Source organism: Hypanus sabinus, chromosome 13, assembly GCF_030144855.1.
Source record: "Hypanus sabinus isolate sHypSab1 chromosome 13, sHypSab1.hap1, whole genome shotgun sequence".
In the NCBI taxonomy this organism is placed as follows: domain Eukaryota; kingdom Metazoa; phylum Chordata; class Chondrichthyes; order Myliobatiformes; family Dasyatidae; genus Hypanus; species Hypanus sabinus.
In genome coordinates this window covers 76,362,110-76,383,296 of record NC_082718.1, presented here as the reverse complement: position 1 = coordinate 76,383,296, position 21,187 = coordinate 76,362,110, and the positions used below count along the sequence as shown (strand labels likewise).

The following is a 21,187-nucleotide window of genomic DNA, read 5'->3' as shown; positions in this document are numbered from 1 at the left end:
GTATTACAGCTGGATAAATGGCAGGTCCCTCCCTTACATTCTATTTTTAATTCCATCTTTATATTCCAATCCTTTGTGGGTTCCCTTTTGTACAACATTGCAAAGTTGTTGGAGGATTCATTTCAATTTTTATGTATATGCGCAACATATTATGTTTGATTCCCACCTCATACTCATGGTGTTATTAACCAGCCGAATGGGTATATACTAGTATGGTCACGATGTTGTCTGCTTCCTGTAAGGCCATTTCTTCTTTCTAAAGCTCATTTTTTTCTTGTGATAAACGTGTGCTAGGTGCTCCTGTTTGAGCTGCTTGAATGATGCACTCTGCCCACCATTTCTTGACCCCATTCTTGCTGGCTTGATTCTTGAAGACCTCGTCCCATCGTCTCGATAGGTAAAAAGCAGGAAGCCAATGCTGCCAACAGGCAGCATCCACTGTATACTGAGAGTGTTAGATAGACTGAGGATTCCAACATGACCTGATTGGGAGTAAAAATAGATTCTTTAAACTAAAGCAGCTTCACTCCTGTATCGTTAACAATGTCATCAAACTGTAAGGTCACTGTTTGCCCATGTTATGCAATGTTTGCAGAAGCTAAAAGTAAACTTAAGCTACTATTGCCAGAGATGATATTAAGTACAAGAGCTATCACAATGAGATGCAGTGTATTATTCATTCCCTTTGTGGAATACTGGTTAAAAATAGAAATTAACATGTAAACCTCTGCCCCTGACTGCTGTGTGTCACTTTGCATTGTCCTCTTGTACAATAAGCTGACTCTCACCCTCACACTCTACCTGGACATGGTCTTGTGCCACGTTGTTTGCTGGCAAGGTACGCTCTCTGTACCAGTCACACTATATTCTGCATTCTTCTATTGCTTTTTTTCTTGTTCGACTTGGATGTACTGATGCGATGAAATGATCTGTACGATACACGTGGAAATAATAACCCAGTTATCACTGTACCTCTCAAGTATGTGTAACCATATATAATTATGGAGTTCTAATGAGCTGATACACTTTGTAGGATCTCTATGTTTCCTAAACTTATTGGTTATATAAAGAGGAATAGGGAGTTAACATTGGCATGTGGCAAAGGTAATGCCGCAGTAGTTATGGGGGATTTCAACATGCAGGTGAACTGGGAGAATCAGGTTGGCGCTGGACCACAGGATAGGGAGTTCGTAGAGTGCCTACGGGATGCATTCTTGGAACAGCTTGTTTGAGAGCCGACCAGGGACAAGACTATTCTGGATTTAGTGTTATGTAATGAACAGGATTTGATAAGCGATCTTGCAGTAAAGGAGCCATTAGGAGGTAGTGATCATAATATGATAAGTTTTTATCTGCAATTTGAGAAGGATAAGGGCAGCTCGGAGGTGTCAGTGTTGCAGTTGAACAGGAGAAAATATGGAGCCATGAGGGAGGAGCTGGCCAAAGTTGACTGGACGGATAGCCTAGCAGAAAAGACAGTGGAACAGCAATGGCAGATTTTCTTGGGAATAATACACAAGGTGCAAAATCAGTTCATCCTCCAGAGAAGGAAAGATTCAAAGGGGGAAAAGGGGTCACAGTGGTTGACAAAGGAAGTCAGAGATTGCATAGCATTAAAAAAAAGAAGTATGACAGCTAAGTTGAGTGGGAGGACAGATGATTGGGAAGTTTTTAAGGAACAACAGAACTTAACTAAAAAGGCAATACGGGGAGAAAAAATGAGGTACGAATGCAAGCTAGCCAGGAATATAAAGGAAGATAGCAAAAGCTTTTTTAGGTATGTGAAGAGAAAGAAGATAGTTAAGAACAATGTTGGGCCCTTGAAGAATGAATTGGGTGAAATTGTTAAGGGAAACAGAGAAATGGCAGAAGAAGTTAATGAGTACTTTAGATCTGTTTTCACTAAGGAAGACACAAGCAATCTCCCAGATGTATGGATGGGCCAAGGACATAGAGTAACAGAGGAAATGAAACAGATTGACATTAGGAAGGAAACGGTGATGAGAAGACTGATGGCACTGAAGGCTGACAAATCCCCAGGGCCAGATGGTCTGCATCCTAGGGTACTAAAGGAGGTGGCCCTGGAAATTGTGGATGCATTGGTAATCATTTTCCAATGCACCTTAGATTCAGGATCAGTTCCTGAGGATTGGAGAATGGCTAATGTTATCCCACTTTTTAAGAAAGGAGGGAGGGAGAAAACAGAACTATCGACCTGTCAGCCTGACATCAGTGGTGGGAAAGATGCTAGAGTCCATTATTAAGGATGAAATAGTGGCATATCTAGATAGCAGTGATAGGATTGGGCTGAGCCAGCATGGATTTACCAAGGGTAAATCATGCTTGACTAATCTGTTGGAGTTTTTCGAGGATGTAACCAGGAAGTTAGACGGGGGAGATCCAGTGGATGTAGTGTACCTCGATTTTCAGAAGGCATTTGATAAGGTCCCACATAGGAGATTGATGGGTAAAATCGAAGCTCAGGGCATCGGGGGGGAAGACATTGGCATGGATAGAAAACTGGTTGGCAGATAGAAAGCAAAGGGTAGCGGTGAATGGGTGTTTCTCGGAATGGCAGGTGGTGACTAGTGGGGTGCCACAGGGCTCGGTATTGGGACCTCAGCTGTTTACAATTTACGTCAACGATTTGGATGAAGGCATTGAAAATAACATCAGCAAATTTGCTGATGATACTAAGCTGGGTGGCAGTGTGACATGTGATGAGGATGTTAGGAGAATTCAGGGTGACTTGGATAGGCTGGGTGAGTGGGCAGATGCTTGGCAGATGGTGTTTAATGTGAATAAGTGTGAGGTTATCCACTTTGGGAGTAAGAACAGGAAGGCAGATTATTATCTGAACGGTGTAGAGTTAGGTAAGGGAGAAATACAAAGAGATCTAGGAGTCCTTGTTCATCAGTCACTGAAGGTGAATGAGCAAGTGCAGCAGGCAGTGAAGAAGGCTAATGGAATGTGGGCCTTTATTACAAAGGGAATTGAGTACAAGAGCAAGGAAATCCTCTTGCATTTGTACAGAGCCCTGGTGAGACCACACCTGGAGTACTGTGTACAGTTTTGGTCTCCAGGGTTAAGGAAGGACATCCTGGCTGTAGAGAAAGTGCAGCGTAGATTCACGAGGTTAATTCCTGGGATGTCTGGACTGTCTTACGCAGAGAGGTTAGAGAGATTGGGCTTGTACACGCCGGAATTAAGGAGATTGAGGGGGGATTTGATTGCAACATATAAGATTATTAAGGGATTGGACAAGATAGAGGCAGGAAATATGTTCCAGATGCTGGGAGAGTCCAGTACCAGAGGGCATGGTTTGAGAATAAGGGGTAGGTCATTTAGGACAGAGTTAAGGAAAAACTTCTTCTCCCAGAGAGTTGTGGGGGTCTGGAATGCACTGCCTCGGAAGGCAGTGGAGGCCATTTCTCTGGATGCTTTCAAGAAGGAGCTAGATAGGTATCTTATGGATAGGGGAATCAAGGGATATGGGGACAAGGCAGGAACCGGGTATTGACAGTAGTTGATCAGCCATGATCTCAAAATGGCGGTGCAGGCTCGAAGGGCTGAATGGTCTACTTCTGCACCTATTGTCTATTGTTCCATCATCCTTGGTTGGAATTAAAGATCTTAGAAGTGAAAGGTTGGTGTCTAATCTATGTATGAAAGGCAGGTCCCAGAAAGGGGAAACATAAACTTGTGAAACATAATGTCACTGAAAATGCTGGGAACCACTTTTTTAATAATAATAATAATAATAATAATAATGATTTAAAAAAAAGGCTGAACAGATCCTTGAGACATGCAAACTTCCATAAAATATATAAGATTGGGTTGGGAGAGATGGTGATGGAGGTCAGAATTTGGGAAGACTTACACAATCCTGATAGTAGAAAGGAAGGTTCCTAGAAAAACGGCTATTTACACTGTCTACTTGAGGATTCCACCAGTGCTATGTCAGAAGATAGCAGAATCAAGTTCAAGACTGCTTAATGCCATTTCCAGTACACAAGTGTAAAGGGGCACGAAATAATTGTTACTCCAGATCCAACGAAGCACAAAAAAAACACGATGATAAAGAACACAATAAAACATGTAATTACTTGAGATAGCTTCTATACATAGATTGATTATATGCCTATAAAGTAACACTAGGCACAGGAGTATCTGTACATAAGGTGACTGACAGGAAACAATAAAGTAGTAGTGGTTGGGAGTGTGGAGGGGTGGGTTAGTGGATGGAGGTGTTAATCAGCCTTGCTACTTGGGGACAATAACTCTTTATGAGTATGGTGGTCCTGGCATGGATGCTATGTAGCCTCCTTCCTAATGGGAGTGGGACAAACAGTCCATAAACAGTGTGGGTGGGACCCTTCATGCCATTACTGGCCCATTTCTGTGAAGGTCCATAGAGTTTGAATGCCAATCCATCCCCAAAAGGAAACATCTTGTGGATAATTGATGAAATGTAGTAATCTAGAGAATTATGTATGACCATCAGCCATAGAACTGCAGAAATGCACACTTGGGTGTCTGAGTGAATAGGCTGAGGGGTCTGTGGATATGTTGAATTATGACTTACTGCAAAATGTGGGGCATCTGTTTGCCATACCTGTGCAATGAAAGGAGTAATGAGAGCTCCCACGCGTGCCATCCCACTGCACGTCCCCAAGCCCAGCGCTCGTGTGGCAGTCGGGTAAACCTGGAAGGGTGAAAACAATGGCAACTGTGACTGCTCCAAGAGCCGGCTCTACTCACAAGCAGATGAATGAAAGGAAAAAAACACCAGAGAAGAGGAAATTGAACAGGTTTCAGGAACTTCATTTCCACTTTGTCATCACTCTTAAACATAAAATTGCCTATTCAATCACATAAATTCAAGTTGGTGAACTGTTCCCATTTATGGAAGTCTGGAAACTAACTACTGGAAATCTGAAATTAAAAAAGGAAATTCCAAAATTTTGTTTTATTCCCAATGATCCCATAAGATTTTCCTTATTTAAATTTTGGTTTATTCATTCTTAGGAAGTTGGCCTCACAGAGAGGTATTTCATTATTCATTCCCAGCTGCTTTGAGGAGGAACCACTGTAGTGACCAGCTGGGCCCTTATAAAGGCAACAAGATGTCACTTATGTTCCAGTGGGTCTGACCAAGGTCCCAGATCAGTGAAGGATATTAAAGAACCAGTTATGCTTTCATAAGGGAATGTAGGGGAAACTTCTTCACTCAGAGGGTTGTGAAAGTGTGGAATGAGCTGCCAGCACAAGTGGTGCACGTAAGCTCGATTTCAACATGTAAGGGAAATTTGGATAGGTATGAGGATGGTAGGGGCATGGAGGGCTATAGGCCCAGCGGAGGTCAACAGGAGTAGGCAGTTTAAATGTTTTTGGTGTGGTCTAATGGGCCAAAGGGCCTGTTTTGGTGTACCTCTCTCTGATAACTGAACAGCTTGTTTGTCACTTACACTGTTATTCCAAAATCTCAAATTTATGGGTGGCAGGGTGGAGATACATCCCCTAACAAAGGAGGTATAAGGTGCTTCTTCCCTCCACTAGTCTGCAAGTCATCCTTGGACAAGGTGTAACACCTGCTTAGCCCCCCGATCCGGGTCATTTGAAGCTATGGGAGCAGGTGGTGGATGGTCGTATGAGCAGTTGGTGCATATCACAAGTTCTGGTTACTGGTCACTGACGCCAGGCAGACAATCTCTGAAGAGTAGTGATAATGGCTGAGGATACCCGTCTCATAAAGACACTGCCCAGAAGTAGCTAATGGCAAACCATTTCTGTAGAACAATCATGGTCATGGAAAGATCATGATCACTCACATCATAAGACGTGGCACATAATGAACAAACTTCAAAACATCCATTTGCTCTATTTATCCCCTGGATAAAGTCAATGGATTACTGATAGAGTAACTCCAGCATTCTGCGAATTGTCACATAAATCCCTGTATGTTCTTACCTCGGGTGTATAGACATATGCAGCCTGAAAGCCACCAGAGATGAATGCCCTGGCAATGAAGAGAAATACAGTGAGGGCAAACCTGTAAGACAAAACCCAAGACACAGTCACCCTCACAAGATAGGGCACAGAGAAAGGACATACCCACCAACAAATATGAAAGAAGCCTTGCAGCCAATATGATTCTTGATCTACATCATCACCACAACCCAGCCACATCTTAAAGAAACGGATTCCTTAGGCAGATTGATAATTGTCTTGCTTCTGCCAACCTATAAGACCTTCTTGTTCTGTACAGTTGCTTCAGCTTCCTTCAAGAACCTAAGTATGCACCACCCTTTTCTTTCACATTTACATGTTGACCCTTGCAAAATATTTGAAAACACAGTAAAGTTTTGGAAAGTAATGGAAAATCGGGAGCTATTGCCATTGGTCCTGACAAACTCTGTTTCCTACCTTTCAATCAATTCCTCAAATCTGGCACCTGGATGAAATAGCAGCTGAATGATTCACACCAAAATATCTGCCCCATCTCTTAAACCAACTTTTCCCACTGCTGTAACATCACCCAGTGCTACTCCTGACCTCAGCTCATCTTCCAGTGAAACGTCTAGACTTGACTATTACAACAGTCTCTCATTCCACCCTTTGTAAATGCAAGACCATCCAAAACTTTGCTACACTCTCCCAATTTACAATTTCCCATTCACCTATAAACTTTGTTTGCTGATTTGCATTAATTCCCAGCACAGTAACACGGTCTTTGTAACATCCTTGTTTTTCAAACTTCACATGGCCTAATGTCATTGTCAATTAGATCTCCCATTGACTGCAACACTTCATTGAGCTGTCCAATCCTATACTCTTGATCATGCAAACATTTAGCCCCATTATTCACAGGACCTCAGTAATTAAAGGCAGACGCATTTTCTCCTTAAACCCTCCCTGGCTCTCAGCCTCCTCAAAGGTGCACCTTAAAACATACATCTTTTAGTGACCTGGTTCAAAATAATTTTCTCACTTGGTATAACATTTTGCATAATAGTTCCATGAAGTTTTTGGGACAGGTTGTTTTTAAAATTAGACGACAAGTCATAGGAGCAGAAATAGAAAGAAATCAGAGGTGTAAAGCGACTTGGGAGACCTTGTGCAGGATTCCCAAATCCCTTTGTATCTCTGATTTTTGATTTCTTTCCCCACTTATAACATAGTCTAAACATTTATTCCTTCAACCAAGTATATACCATGTACTATCCTACACCTGCACAGACTCACATCAGTCTTTACTGTGGAAGACACTGCTAGCAGTATGGTGAAAGTTCCAGGTGTCAGGGGGCATGAAGTGTGAAGTTACCACAACTAGAGAGAAGGTTCTTGGGAAACTGAAAGCTCTGAAGGTAAATAAGTCATTTGGATCAGTTGGTGTACAACCCAGGGTTCTGAAAGAGATGGCTGAGGAGATTGTGGAGGCATTAGTAATGATCTTTCAAGAATCACTAGATTCGGGAATGATTCTGGAACACTGGAAAATTGCAAATGTCACTTCACTCATCAAGAAGGAAGAAAAATGGAATAAAGGAAACTATAGGCGAGTTAGCCTGACCTCAGTGGTTCGGAAGATGTTGGAGTCAATCATTAAGGATGTGGCCTCAGGGTACTTGGAGGCACGTAAAATAAGCCATGGTTTCATGTAAATAGAACCAACATGTAAATGTGAAAGAAAAGGATGGTGATACTTAGTTTCCTCAAGGGAAAAACTTGCCTGACAATCTGTTGGAATTCTTTGAAGAAATAACAAGGGGCATAACAAAAGAGAATCAGTTGATGTTGTGTACTTGGATTTTCAGAAGGCCTTTGACAAGGTGCCGCACATGAGGCTGCTTAACAAGTACAAGCCCGTGATAGTACAAGAAAATTTTAGTATGGATAAAGCCGTAGCTGATTGGCAAGAGGCAAAGAGTGGGAATAAAGGGAGCCTTTTCTGGCTGGCCACAGATGTCTGTGTTGGGACCAATTCTTTTTACATTATATATCAATAATTTGGATGATGAAATTGATGGCATTGTTGCAAAGTTTGCAGACAATATGAAGATAGGTGTAGGGGCATTTACTTTTGACAAAGTAGAGAGGCTAGATGAGTAGAATGGGCAAAGAAATGGCAGACGGAATCCAGTGTTGGGAAGTGTGTGGTCATGCACTTTGGTAGGAGAAATGAAAGGGTTGACTATTTTCAAAATATAGAGAAGATATAAAAAACTGAAGTGTAAAGGGACTTGGGAGTCCGTGTGCAGGATTCCTTGAAGGTTAATTTGCAAGTTGAGACTGTGGTGAGGAAGGCAATTGCCATGTTAGCATTTGTTTCAAGTGGACTAGAATATAAAAGCAAGGATGTACTGGTGAGATTTTATAAAGCACTGGTGAGGCCTCACTTGGAGTATTGTGAGAGGTATGAGTCCCTCATCTTAGAAAGGATGTGCTGAAACTGGAGAGGGTTCAAAGGAGGTTCATGAAAATGATTCCGGGATTGAATGGCTTCTCACGTGAAGAGCGCCTGATGGCTCTGGGCCTGTATTCACTAGAATTCAGAAGAGTGAGGGATGACCTCATTGAAACCTACCAACTGATGAAAGGCCTTGATAGAGTGAATGTGGAGACGAAGTTTCCTATGGTGGGAGAGGATACAGCCTCAGAACAGAGGAGTTCCAACTCCTCAACTTAGTTTGTTAGAAGCTGCAGATGGATGCACTTCTTGCAGTTGTAGTCGTCAGGGACACTGGAGGTCTTCCTGCCTTCCCACATCCGCAAGAGGAGTACTTCACTAGCCTGCCTGGCATCTCTACTGTCCTAGCTAAGCAGATACAAATAAGAGAAGGAAAAAAAACTTGAGCTTTTCTTTCCTTTGCTTTCTCAGAGTGAAGCCTCTCTGCTGAAACCCTGCAGAGCTAAAGCCTTAAGATCACAACTCCACTCAGACAACGGCTGCTGCATTTGCCCGTCTTTCTTTACTTTCTCTTACTAATCAATCCCAAACACCAACTGGTCACTGGTTAAAGCTCTACTACACTGCTGTGACCCACTCCTGCCTTTTATCCTGGGGCAGTGGACCTGACTGAAATCCCCTCCTCTCCAAACTTCTGATGTCCCAGTTAGCTGCTGGTCAAAGCTCTAATGGACTCCAACATCTTCCCAACCATTGAAGTCAGGCTAACTGGCCTATAATTTCCTTTCTTCTGTCTCCCTCCCTTCAAAGAGTGGAGTGATATTTGCAAGTTTCCGGTATCCCAGTGCCATTCCAGAATCTAGTGATTCTAAAGGATCGTTACTAATGCCTCCACAATATCTTCAGCCACCTCTTTCAGAACTTTGGGAAGTAGTCCATCTGGTCTGGGTTTGACTAACCTACCTTCAGACCTTTCATCTTCCCAAGCACTTTCTCCTTAGTAATAATAACTACACTCACTTCTGTCCACTGACTCTCGAATTTTGAGCGTACTGCTAGTGCCTTCCATAGTGAAGCCTGACGCAAAATACTTTTTCAGTTAGTCCACCATTTCCTTGTCCCCCATTACTACCTCTCCAGCATCATCTTCCAGTGATCCAATATCCACTCTCACCTCTCTTCAACTCTTTCTATATATTTTTTTTAATTTATGAATTGATACAGCCTGGAATAGGCCCTTCCAGACCTTTGAACTGCACTGCCCAGCAACCCAATGATTCAACCAGGGACAATTTACAATGACCAATTAATCTTCCAACTGGAACTTCTTTGGACTGAGGAGGAAAGAGAAGCATCTGGAGGAAACCCATGCAGTCACAGGGAGAATGTACAAAACCTGAGATAGTGGTGGGAATTGAACGTGGGTCGCCGGTAAATCGTTGGAATAACTAAGTAACAAACATGCTGTTGGGCTGTAATAGAGTCACAGATAAGAACAGCACTGAAACAGGCCCTTTGGCCCATCTAGTGCATTCCCTCTCCCTCTCCTGATAGTCACCCGGGTATCTGCCTCCTGCAACTTATGGACGACTACCTCCCTGTAGCTCCTGTCTATCACCCTCTCATTCTCCCGTATGAGCCAAAGGTCATCGAGCTGCAGCTCGAGTTCCTTCACATAGTGCCTAAGGTGCTGCAGCTCTGTGCACTTTGTATAGATGTAGTTATCAGGTCACCCGAATTTCTCACTTGGAACATAACACTAACTCTGAAGCCAGTCTCAGTGCACCAGCTATCTACAAACAGAAAAAAAAAACAGCAGAAACTTACTTAGAGCTAAGTTTGTGCTTGCCCAAGCTGGTTCTTGCCTAAGCCTGTTGAGCCAAAGCCAGACCACTTTAAAACTGCCCCACTCTAACAATGGCCATTCTGTTTACACCTCCTTTCTTTTTACTGGCTCAAATAAGACTCACTCCTGATGAGACTCCCACCATGCAAGATCCCGCTCTCTCACTATTTCAAACAATGCAATACATGTTATTGCTCTTAAATTTTAAAAATCATGGAATCTGTGCTTTTTCAAATTTGCTCTGTGCTTGCAAAGAGGACTTTGAGTTGTGTGGACAACAGAGATCTGTCACAGATGGAGCAATTTGAGATGATGAATAAATAACATGGCATAATAGGTATATCAGAGTCGGAATCAGGTTTAATATCACTGGCAAATGGCGTGAAATCTGTTGGTTTGCAACAAAAGTACACTGTAATACATAATAAAATAATAAATTACAAAAAATATATATGTTTTAAAAAAATAAGTAGGTAGTGCAAAAAGAGTTGTCCATTCAGAAATCTGATGGCAGAGGAGGAAGAAGCTAGTCCTGAATCATCAATTGCATGTATTTAGGCTCATATACCCACTCCTAGATGGTAGCAATGAGAAGAGGGCATGTCCTTGGTGATGGGGGTCCTTAATGAAGTCCTCGATGCTGGGGAGGCCAGTGCCCACGATGGAGGTGGCTAAGTTTACAATCTTTGCGTTTTTTGTTTACAATCCTGTGCACTGGCTCCTCCATACCAGACTGTGATGCAACCAGTTAGAACACTCTCCACTGTACATCTATAGAAATTTACGAGTGACTTTTGAACTCCTAAATGAAATATAGCTGCCGTCAGGTCTTCTTCGTAACTGTATTGATATATTGGGTCCAGAATATATCCTCAGAGATGCTGACACCCAGGAACTTGAAACTGCAAACCCTTTCCACTCTGATCCCCCAATGAAGACTGGTGTGTGTTCCCTCATCTTACCCATAACATTAACATAATAATAAAGATAACTATGGACCGTCCCATAGTGTAGTTCAAGTTGCTGCAGTGGACTTGAAATATAGACTTTGAGTCCAAGTGCAACAACAGCTTGTCCCTTATTGTAGTAGATACCCTAATGTATTACTTCTATTAAACCCACACATTACATAATAAAATATTACACCCTTTACAGACATCAAGTGGTACAAGTCAAAGTTAAGTCAAGTCAAAATAAATTCATTATCATCGTGTGTGTGTGTGTATATATATATATATATATATATATATATATATATATATATATATATATATATATATATATGTTACCAGAGAGTGTATACTTCCTCGAGATTCATTTTCTTGTAGGCATTTAGAGGGAAATACAGTAAATGTATGAAAAGCTAAACTTGCCTCATTACAAATCTGCTTGTTCTTTGTTCATCCCATTCCCTTTCATTTCCACTATTTACAGAATTAAATATTCTTCTACATTTGTGCAATTATAAAGATATATTGTTTTTCCACATTGGACAGTTCAAGAAGCATTTTGTCGCCTATTTCCCAAGGATTACTTGTTAAACTGCTGGCTGTCTGCTGGGGCTTGAGCCTGTTCCAACATCAATTTTTCTCACCAAAGCCATTCAAATTAAGACTGCAGTTCTTAACTGCAGGGGAAAAAGAATATTTGGCATTCTTGTGTAGCTTATACTTTGATTCAAAGTAATAACTACTGTAAATACTAGGAGTTGTTCCTCCAAGTGCTACTTATATCCATAACTCTTCGAATGAAGTTACAAACATGAGAAAAAAACTTTTAAAAATAAGTGCATAAAGGCAAACCTTTTAGTGTGAGCTTTTCTAGGCTTGGTGAAGAGTTATTAACTTTCAGCTGTTTGTAGGCTGCCTAGAGTCAGAGCAGACCTTGTGGTCTAAAAATGAGTGGGTACTACAGAAGTGATAGAGTTACAGATCACAAGTTAACTGATGTAATACTCCTGGCCTCATGATACCTTAGGAGAACTAGCACTGATAAAACAAAAAGATTAGAAATCATCTCACCTCCCAACACATGCAAATAAGAGCAGGGCAAAGAATGAGAAGATAATGAAAGAGACAGCCATTGTCTTCTTGCGGCCAATGCGATCAATGATCCACAAAGTCACTAAGACACCTGCAGAAAAATCAGGACAATCAATGTGAATGATAGACAATAGGGGCAGAAGTAGGCCATTCGGCCCTTCGAGCCTGCACCGCCATTCTGAAATCATGGCTGATCATCTACTATCAATACCCGGTTCCTGCCTTGTCCCCATATCCCTTGATTCCCCTATCCATAAGATACCTATCTAGCTCCTTCTTGAAAGCATCCAGAGAATTGGCCTCCACTGCCTTCTGAGGCAGTGCATTCCAGACCCCCACAACTCTCTGGGAGAAGTTTTTCCTTAACTCTGTCCTAAATGACCTACCCCCTATTCTCAAACCATGCCCTCTGGTACTGGACTCTCCCAGCATCTGGAGCATATTTCCTGCCTCTATCTTGTCAAATCCCTTAATAATCTTATATGTTGCAATCAGATCCCCCCTCAATCTCCTTAATTCCAGCGTGTACAAGCCCAGTCTCTCTAACCTCTCTGTGTAAGACAGTCCAGACATCCCTGGAATTAACCTCGTGAATCTACGCTGCACTTTCTCTACAGCCAGGATGTACTTCCTTAACCCTGGAGACCAGAACTGTACACAATACTCCCGGTGTGGTCTCACCAGGGCCCTGTACAAATGCAAAAGGATGATGCTCCAAAATGTCGTCAGCTGCACCTTTACCATTCAGACAAGAAATGGTTCTTCATTTCATATTTTTCTCATGACTGAAATGATTGCCCTCAATAAGGTGGGCATTTATCGTTTCAGCCATAATCTCTCTCTCACACACACACTGTGTATTTAATATTTCAGTAATGTTTGTGTAATATAGTAAATATATTGATTGACTAAGCATTTTATTGTTTACATAAATTATTACGGTTACAGGTAAAAGTGTGTGAATGGCATATGTCACTGTGCCCCTGTTATAAGTGCACACCTCTCTTAAAAGAGAAAATTAAACTCAGACAGACATCCCCACCTCTGTTTTTTTTTTGGGAGTTAGAAAATACAGTAGCACAGGATGTAGACGCGGTTCATCAGATGCTGCCTGTAATGGAAGTTATCAGCAATAAGGAGAGTTTGCACAAACTTGGGATGTTTACTCTGCAGCCTCAAAGAATGAGGGGCAACCTGATAGGAGGGTATGAAATAACGAGGACATAGCGTAGGTAGGTAATCAGATTTCGCCAGGGTGGAAATGCCAAACACAAGAGCCGCAGGTTTCAGGTAAGAGGGGGAAGATTAAAAGAGACTTGAAAGGCAGGCTTCTTTGTTATATATACACAAGTACAGAATGGGATAGGTGACTGGAAGGGAAGAGGGATCGGTAGATGCAACTGCAACCCGTAAGAACCATGGGCAGAGAACGGAGATGTGTAGGCTGATGGGATTAATTTAAATTGGTATCCAACCACCACCAACCTGGCATGTTCTCATTTTGTGTTTATTTTGTTCAGTATCCACCAACAATATACGACCAAAATAGTGACATTTTCACCTGCTTCCTCCCTCTTCCCATCATCTACTGTGGGAGGGGAAAAAACCAATGATCTGCTCCATGACTATGAAGAATAGATTCCACGCCCTTACCTGGAAATTCTGACAATGTTGTCCAGAGAAGATCTTTGTAATCGGTGGCATTCAGGTACTTGCAGTCCAGTGAACATCTTCCGTCAGTCTTCCTCCCACCCGCGGTCACTTAAAAGGTGAAAGCAAAGAAAAAAAATTCCCTTCACCCTATGTATCCCTTGTGGGGGTCGCATCCGCTTCCCTCTCTGTCAGCACCCTCCCGTCTCTGTGTGTCTCCTCGGTCTCTATGTGTCCCCTTCAGTCTCAGTCACCTCCCCCCCCCATCCCCCCCCCGATCGGGGTGTCAGTGCCCCGTCATGGTCGTGTCCCCTTTCGTCTCTGTGCGTCCCTTTCTGTCTCTGTGTGTCCCCTACCATCTCAGTCGCCTCCCACTTGCGATCGGGGTGTCTGTGCCCCCGTCAGGGTCGTGTCCCCTTCTGTCTCTGTGAGACCCCTCAGTCTCTGTGTGTCCCCTTCAGTCTCAGTCGCCTCCCCCCCACCGTTTGGGGTGTCTGTGCCCCCGTCAGGGTCGTGTCCCTTTCTGTCTCTGTGCGACCCCTCCAGTCTCAGTCGCCTCCCCCCCACCGTTTGGGGTGTCTGTGCCTCTGTCGGGGTGTCTGTGCCTCTGTCGGGGTCACGTCCCCTTCTGTCTCTGTGCGACCCCCCCCCCCCCACAGCCCGCCCCGTCAGGGTCACATCTCCTTCCATCCCTGTGCGTCCCCTTCAGTCACAGTTGCTGCCCCCCAATCGGGGTTGCATCCCCTCCCATCTCTGTCGCCACCCCCCCACCGCTCCCTCCATCAGGGTCTCTATGCACCCCCCCATCAGGATCGTGACCCCTTCCGTCTCTATGCACCCCCCCCATCAGGATCGTGACCCCTTCCGTCTCTGTGCACCCCCCCCCCATCAGGATCGTGACCCCTTCCGTCTCTGTGCACCCCCCCCCATCAGGATCGTGACCCCTTCCGTCTCTGTGCACCCCCCCCCCCATCAGGATCGTGACCCCTTCCGTCTCTATGCACCCCCCCCATCAGGATCGTGACCCCTTCCGTCTCTATCACCACCCCCCCACCGCTCCCTCCATCAGGGTCTCTATGCACCCCCCCCCATCAGGATCGTGACCCCTTCCGTCTCTATCACCACCCCCCCACCGCTCCCTCCCCCCGGTCAGGGTCTCTATGCACCCCCCCCCCCCATCAGGATCGTGACCCCTTCTGTCTCTTTGCACCCCCCCCCACAGCCTCCCCCCCCCCCGGTCAGGGTCTCTATGGCCCCCATTGGGGTCGCGTCCCCTTCGGTCTCTATCACCACCCCCCCCCCCATCAGGATTGTGACCCCTTCCGTCTCTGTGCACCCCCCCCCCCACAGCCTCCCCCCCCCCCCCCCCCCCCGGTCAGGGTCTCTGTGGCCCCTATTGGGGTCGCGTCCCCTTCGGTCTATGTGCGCATCTCCTCACAATCAGAATCAGTATATGTTGTGATATTTGTTGTTTTGTGCCAGCAGTGATTATGAAACTGAATCTGAACTGCAAACCTCCCCTTAAGGTGCAAATTTAAAAATAGGGGAAGAAGCTGAAAGAATAAGGATGAGTGGCAGAGTTGAACCAACTGGATGAATCTCTACAAGTGATTACACAACCTCAGCCTTCTGCATTATTCATTAATTCCAAAAATAGAACATGTGTAATTGTTGAATGTTAACTCGATTACTTTTAAATCATCACGTATAGAGCCAAGGTAGGATGATATGACGTCAATAGAAATCATTCCTAAACCAACAGTTGAGATTCTAAAACCTATAAAAATGGAAGAATGAAAATAAATCCCAAGGGAAAAGGTGTCAACTAACTGTGGCTGAAGTTATTATTCTCAGAATTAAAAAAAAGATGAAATCCATCCTGGTATTAATTCAGAAAAGATCTACAGAGCACGAAGAAATGCAGTATTTAGTGTTCAGAGTGGAGTTGAAATCTTCAAACTGCAAGTCGAAGGTAGCAGTAAAACTGACAAAATACCTTGGAACACTTAAGCCAAGAGCGGGGGAAAAGTGTTACATTTTCAGATGACAGAGCATTTTTTTTAAAAAAAAGTTAAACTACTAAAAGATAGGTGGATTGTCAAAGGAAATAGCCGTGATTATGAAATTTTGAGGCCGTTCACCAATACAAACATCCTTAAAAAGCCTTTCACAAAAATGTAATGGCTGACTCCTGTGGATCGTTTCAGTGCATAGAGTCAAAAGTTTAAGAGGTAATGTCAGTACCTTGACCAATGTTCCCACTATTTTTTATTTTACAGCTGTATGGACCAGCTATTGCTCTGAGCAGGAAATTTTCACCTGACCTGTAAACTCCCCGGCACTTTAAATGTGTTTTTTTTTGTAATACAGATACTATGAATATATAGAAGAAAAATTGAAAAATCACATTTTGATTTTATTTATTAAAGGGCATGATGAAATACAGTACGACAAAAGAAATCTTTCATGTTTCAAAGAACTTTTTCCAGCTGCATGGCAACAACGGCTACGTGCAGAAAAGCATTACAGTTACTGTGCAGCTGTGGACCCAATGAGCTCAGAGGGAACAGTGGACCTTGACCGAGAGGACAACAGAACAAACTATTGTGAAGGAGTGAGCAGCATTTAGAAATGACACAGCAGTTCAGAATACATCTTAGTCCCAAATGATTGCCACTAAATACAAAATCAATTTCAGTTTCTGGGGAGATCAGTCTCCTAAATATTGGCTTATCCTGTTAGTCTATCAAAGCTACTTTGAAATCAATAGTCAATGTGGATCAGCAAGAATTGCCCTCTCCTCCCCCATCACAAGGCTAGTAAATTAGGAAGATATACTTACTGCTGCACACATCACCTTCCTGGAAAAGCTCTGTGGTTAACAGAACCAATCCATAATAGGAGAACGCGTTGGAAAACCTGGAGGCAGACACACGTACCTCAGGGTTACTATTCCCAATTACTCAGTTTCATTACCCTTCCTCTCAAATTTATGAGTCAGGATTAACATTAGCTTTGATCATTCTAGGAAAGTTAAGGGGGGGTGGAAGCGGCGGGGGGGGGGGGGATGTCAAATTGGTGGGTGGAGGGTACTGATGCTTTTTTTGTGGTAGTGGGAGGGGTGAGGAAGGGTCTTTGCATTGCTGTTGATTGTGCATGGCAACGGGGTGTCTTTGGGGGCTCTAACACTTTTCCTGTCGCTCATTCTTTGGGGTACTTTCCTGTTTTTGTGAATGTCTACAAAGAACAAGGATTTCAAGGTGTATATTGCATACATTTCTTTTATATTAAATGGGAACACCGAACTCTTGAAATAAGAGTTGTCCGGGATTAAACAAATATACTGATATTCAGATTGTTAACTGATACAAAAATCCAGGAAATACCTTACTGAGGATGCATTGAAACAACAAAGGAATTTAAATATGTCACATGGGAAGTCAGCAGCATGAAACAATATGCCCACAATTAAGGGCTGTAATCTGATTCACCTCCCCTAAACAGCATCAGTGAATCAGATTAAATATTACAACAATTCAGGAGTTCCATAGTCACTATTATTGTTACTAGTCTTTTAATTCACAGAATTTTCTTGATCTTGGAGTACAAATCACTGATAATTCCAGAAATACATTTATGTTGTGTTGTCCTGGAAAGGGCATCCAAGTTATATAAAAAAGTAGACTCAATGGCCACTTTATTAGGTAAATTTGCTCATTACTGCAAATATCTAATCAGCCGATCATGTGGCAGTAACTCGATGCATAAAAACATGCTCAAGAAGTTGTTGTTGTTCAGACTAAACATCAGAATAGGGAACACAATTAGCTCTAAGTGACTTTGACTATGGAATGACTGTTGGTGATAGATGGGATGGTTTGAGTATCTCAGATACTGCTGATCTCCGGAAATTTACATACACAACAGTCTCTAGAGTTGATCGAGAATAGTGCAATAAACAAAAAAAAAATCCTGTGAACAGCAGTTCTGTGGGCAAAAAGCGCCTTGCTCATGAGAGAGGTCAGAGGAGAAAGGCCAGACTGGTCCAAGTTGACAGGAAGGTGACAGTAACTCAAATAACCACGTGTTCCATGGTTTGCAGATGAGCATCTCTGAACGCACAACACTTTGAACCTTGGACTGGATGGACTACAGCAGAAGACCACACCAGGTTCCACTCCTGTGACCTCTTTTCTAGGTACATTCCTGTACTAAGTAATGAGGCCAATGAGTGAAATTACTATAATGTCCGAAATGTCGTAACTTCCGGTTTCTCTTTGAACCTTTTTACCTCTTCCGGGTTCATGAGTTTCTATTCTGGTTAACCCTTTACGTAACATGTGGGTGATTCTAGTAATATGGATAAGATAATTAATTTTGTTTCTTGGAATACAAATGATTTAACCATCCAATTAAATGGAAACATTTTTAAAAAAGTATTCCACAGAATGAATGCTCATATCATCTTTGCACAAGAAACTCATGTGAGGAAAGAGAATGATCAGTGTTTTTTCAGAGACAACAATACCATTTGAACTCTCAGGCTAAAGTGAAAGGAGTTTCTATTTTTATAGATTCTTCAATCTCATTTGTTCATTATGAAGCAATTTCAGATCTGAATGGTAGATTCTTGCTAATTACTGGCTTACTCTAACAAAAAAGTTGTTATGGTTAATGTTTATGCTCCAAATGTTGATTATCCTGAAATTTTTAAGCATTTATTTACATCCCTTCCTAATCTAAATGATTATATGTTGATAATGGGTGGAGATTTTAACTGCTGTTTAAATCTTTCAATGGATAGATCCATGTCTAATCAGGTACTTCCAAACAAATCGGTTACTTTTATCAATTCCTTTATGGTTGATTCTCAAATTTTAGAAATTTGGAGATTTTTATATCCTAAAGGATAAAGAATTTTCATTCTTTTCTCATGTATATCATAATTATTCTAGAATTGACTACTTCTTTATTGATTCTCATTGAATTCCATTTGTTATTGACTGCGACAATGATTCCATTGCCATTTCCGACCATGCACCCTTGAAACTAATTATCAAATTAATGGATACACCTTCTAGTATTAAACAATGGCGGTTCAATTCTATTCTGCTTCAGGACTCGGACTTTGTTAATTTTATTAAAGAACAGATTGATTTTTTTCAACTAATTTTACGGAAGAAATTTCTAGCTGGGTATTATGGGACACTTTTAAAGCATATATCTGTGGGCAAATTATTTCATATTCTGCTGGATTGAAAAAAAACAAACTAATAATGAAATACTTATGCTGGTGGACAAGATTAACAAAATTGACAAGAAATATTCTATTGCTCCTAGTAAGGAGCTTTATAAAAAGAGAGTCAAACTTCAACTGGAGCACAGTCTATTGCTAACATCCTCGATTGAAAAATCAATTAATTAAATCTAGGAGTCAGTTTTATATACATGGTGCTAAATTTCATAAATTACTGTCTAATCAATTGAAAACTGCTTCAGTTAACAAGATTCGTAAACGAGATGGCACTCTGTCGGTTGATCATGATGAGATAAACAAATCTTTTCAAGAATTTTATACTTTTTAATATCAATCAGAATATCCTGATTACCCCACTATAATGCATGAATACTCAAGGAAATTGAATGTTTTGAAATTAGCACTTAATGAACATTTAACATTAGATTCACCTATTAAGAAATAAAGGATGCTATTTCTTCGATGAATTGAGATAAAGCACCTGGTCTGGATGGCTACACAGTAGAATTTTTTAAATCCTTTTCTACTATACTTTCTCCTTGGTTATGTAGAATCTTTGATGATGCATTATTTATAGGTAAATTACCACAATCTTTTTATGGAGCCTTTATTTCCCTAATTCTTAAAAAAGATAAGGATCCTACTGAATATGCATCATATAGGCCTATATCCTTGCTGAATATGGATTCTAAGATTTTTTCTAAAATACTGGCAACTAGATTGGAGAATGTATTGTCTCAAATTATTTCTGTCAACCAGACTGGATTTATTAAAAATCATTATTTGTCTTTTAATATTAGGAGATTAATGAATATTGTTTATACTTCTTCATCTAGAACTCTAGAATGTGTCATTTCACTGGACGCTGAGAAAGTGTTTGACAGAGTTGAATGGACATATTTATTCAGTACGCTTGAGAAATTTAATTTTAGTCCGAAATTTATATCTTGGATTAAATTGATTTACCATTCCCCCTTGGCCTCGATATTTACCAATAATCAAAGATCTCCCTTTTTTCAGTTGTTTCGTGGCACTAGGCAGGGCTGTCCTCTTAGCCCTTTATTATTTAATACTGCCTTGGAACCCTTAGCTATTGCTATTCGTGACTCACCTAATATACTTGGCATTATCCATGGCAATGGGACACACAAGTTATCACCCTATGCAGATGATCTGTTACTATATCTCTAATCCTGAGAAATTCATTCCTGCAGTGATATCCTGGCTTGCTCAGTTTAGTAGCTTTCCTGGCTACAAACTGAATCTTAATAAGAGTGAACTCTTCACATTAAATATGCAGGTTCCAATTTTTAGACGTTCACCTTTCCCACTGGTTTCTGACCATTTTTCTTATCTGGGTGTTAAAATTACTAAGAAGCATAAGCATTTTATTTAAGGCCAATTTTTTTAAACTTTAATTGAGCAGGTTAAACAATTGCTTACTAAATGGTCCCCATTGTCTTTATCACTGATTGGCCGAATCAATGCCATTAAGATAATTATTTTACCTAAATTTTTTTATATTTATTTCAAGTGGTACTAGTTTTTATTTCTAAATCCTTTGATACTGTTGACTCTAAAATTTCTTCATACATTTGGCAGAATAAAAATCCTAGGTTAAGTAAAAAAAAAATTACAGAAGTCTAAAAAGCATTGCCGAATTTAAGATTTTATTACTGAGCAATTAATATCTGATATTTAATATTTTGGACACAGGATTTGGGTATAATTCCAAGTTCACAATGGGTAAACCTTGGATGTAAATCCATACAAGGGTTTTCATTGGTTTCTGTTTTAGGGACTTCACTTCCCTTTGCTCTTTCTAAATGGAATAAACAATGGTCAATCCAATAATTAAATACACACTACGAATCTGGTTTTAATCTCGCAAATTTTTTGGTTTGAACAAATTCATTCTATCAAGCCCCATTATATCTAATTTCTTTCTCCAACCCTCTGTTATGGATCAAGCCTTTTTGGTA

General features: G+C 41.5%; 1 protein-coding gene across 4 annotated transcripts in view; it reads right to left on the bottom strand.

Moving 5' to 3' along the window:
* Positions 1 to 126: 126 nt before the first annotated feature.
* svopa (SV2 related protein a) overlaps positions 127 to 21,187 on the bottom strand; it is a 40,036-nt gene continuing 18,975 nt past the window's right edge. For 3 of the 4 annotated variants that reach the window (XM_059987922.1, XM_059987923.1, XM_059987924.1), the window contains exons 11-16: positions 16,791 to 16,867; positions 13,952 to 14,059; positions 12,278 to 12,389; positions 5,971 to 6,052; positions 4,616 to 4,705; positions 127 to 482 (exon numbers count right to left, since the gene is read on the bottom strand). In XM_059987922.1, the coding sequence (XP_059843905.1) occupies positions 291 to 482; positions 4,616 to 4,705; positions 5,971 to 6,052; positions 12,278 to 12,389; positions 13,952 to 14,059; positions 16,791 to 16,867 (661 nt within the window). In that variant the 3' untranslated portion in view covers positions 127 to 290. Of the gene's footprint in view, positions 483 to 801; positions 930 to 4,615; positions 4,706 to 5,970; positions 6,053 to 12,277; positions 12,390 to 13,951; positions 14,060 to 16,790; positions 16,868 to 21,187 lie in introns of all 4 variants that reach the window. The other variant, XR_009515409.1, reaches the window with a different exon arrangement.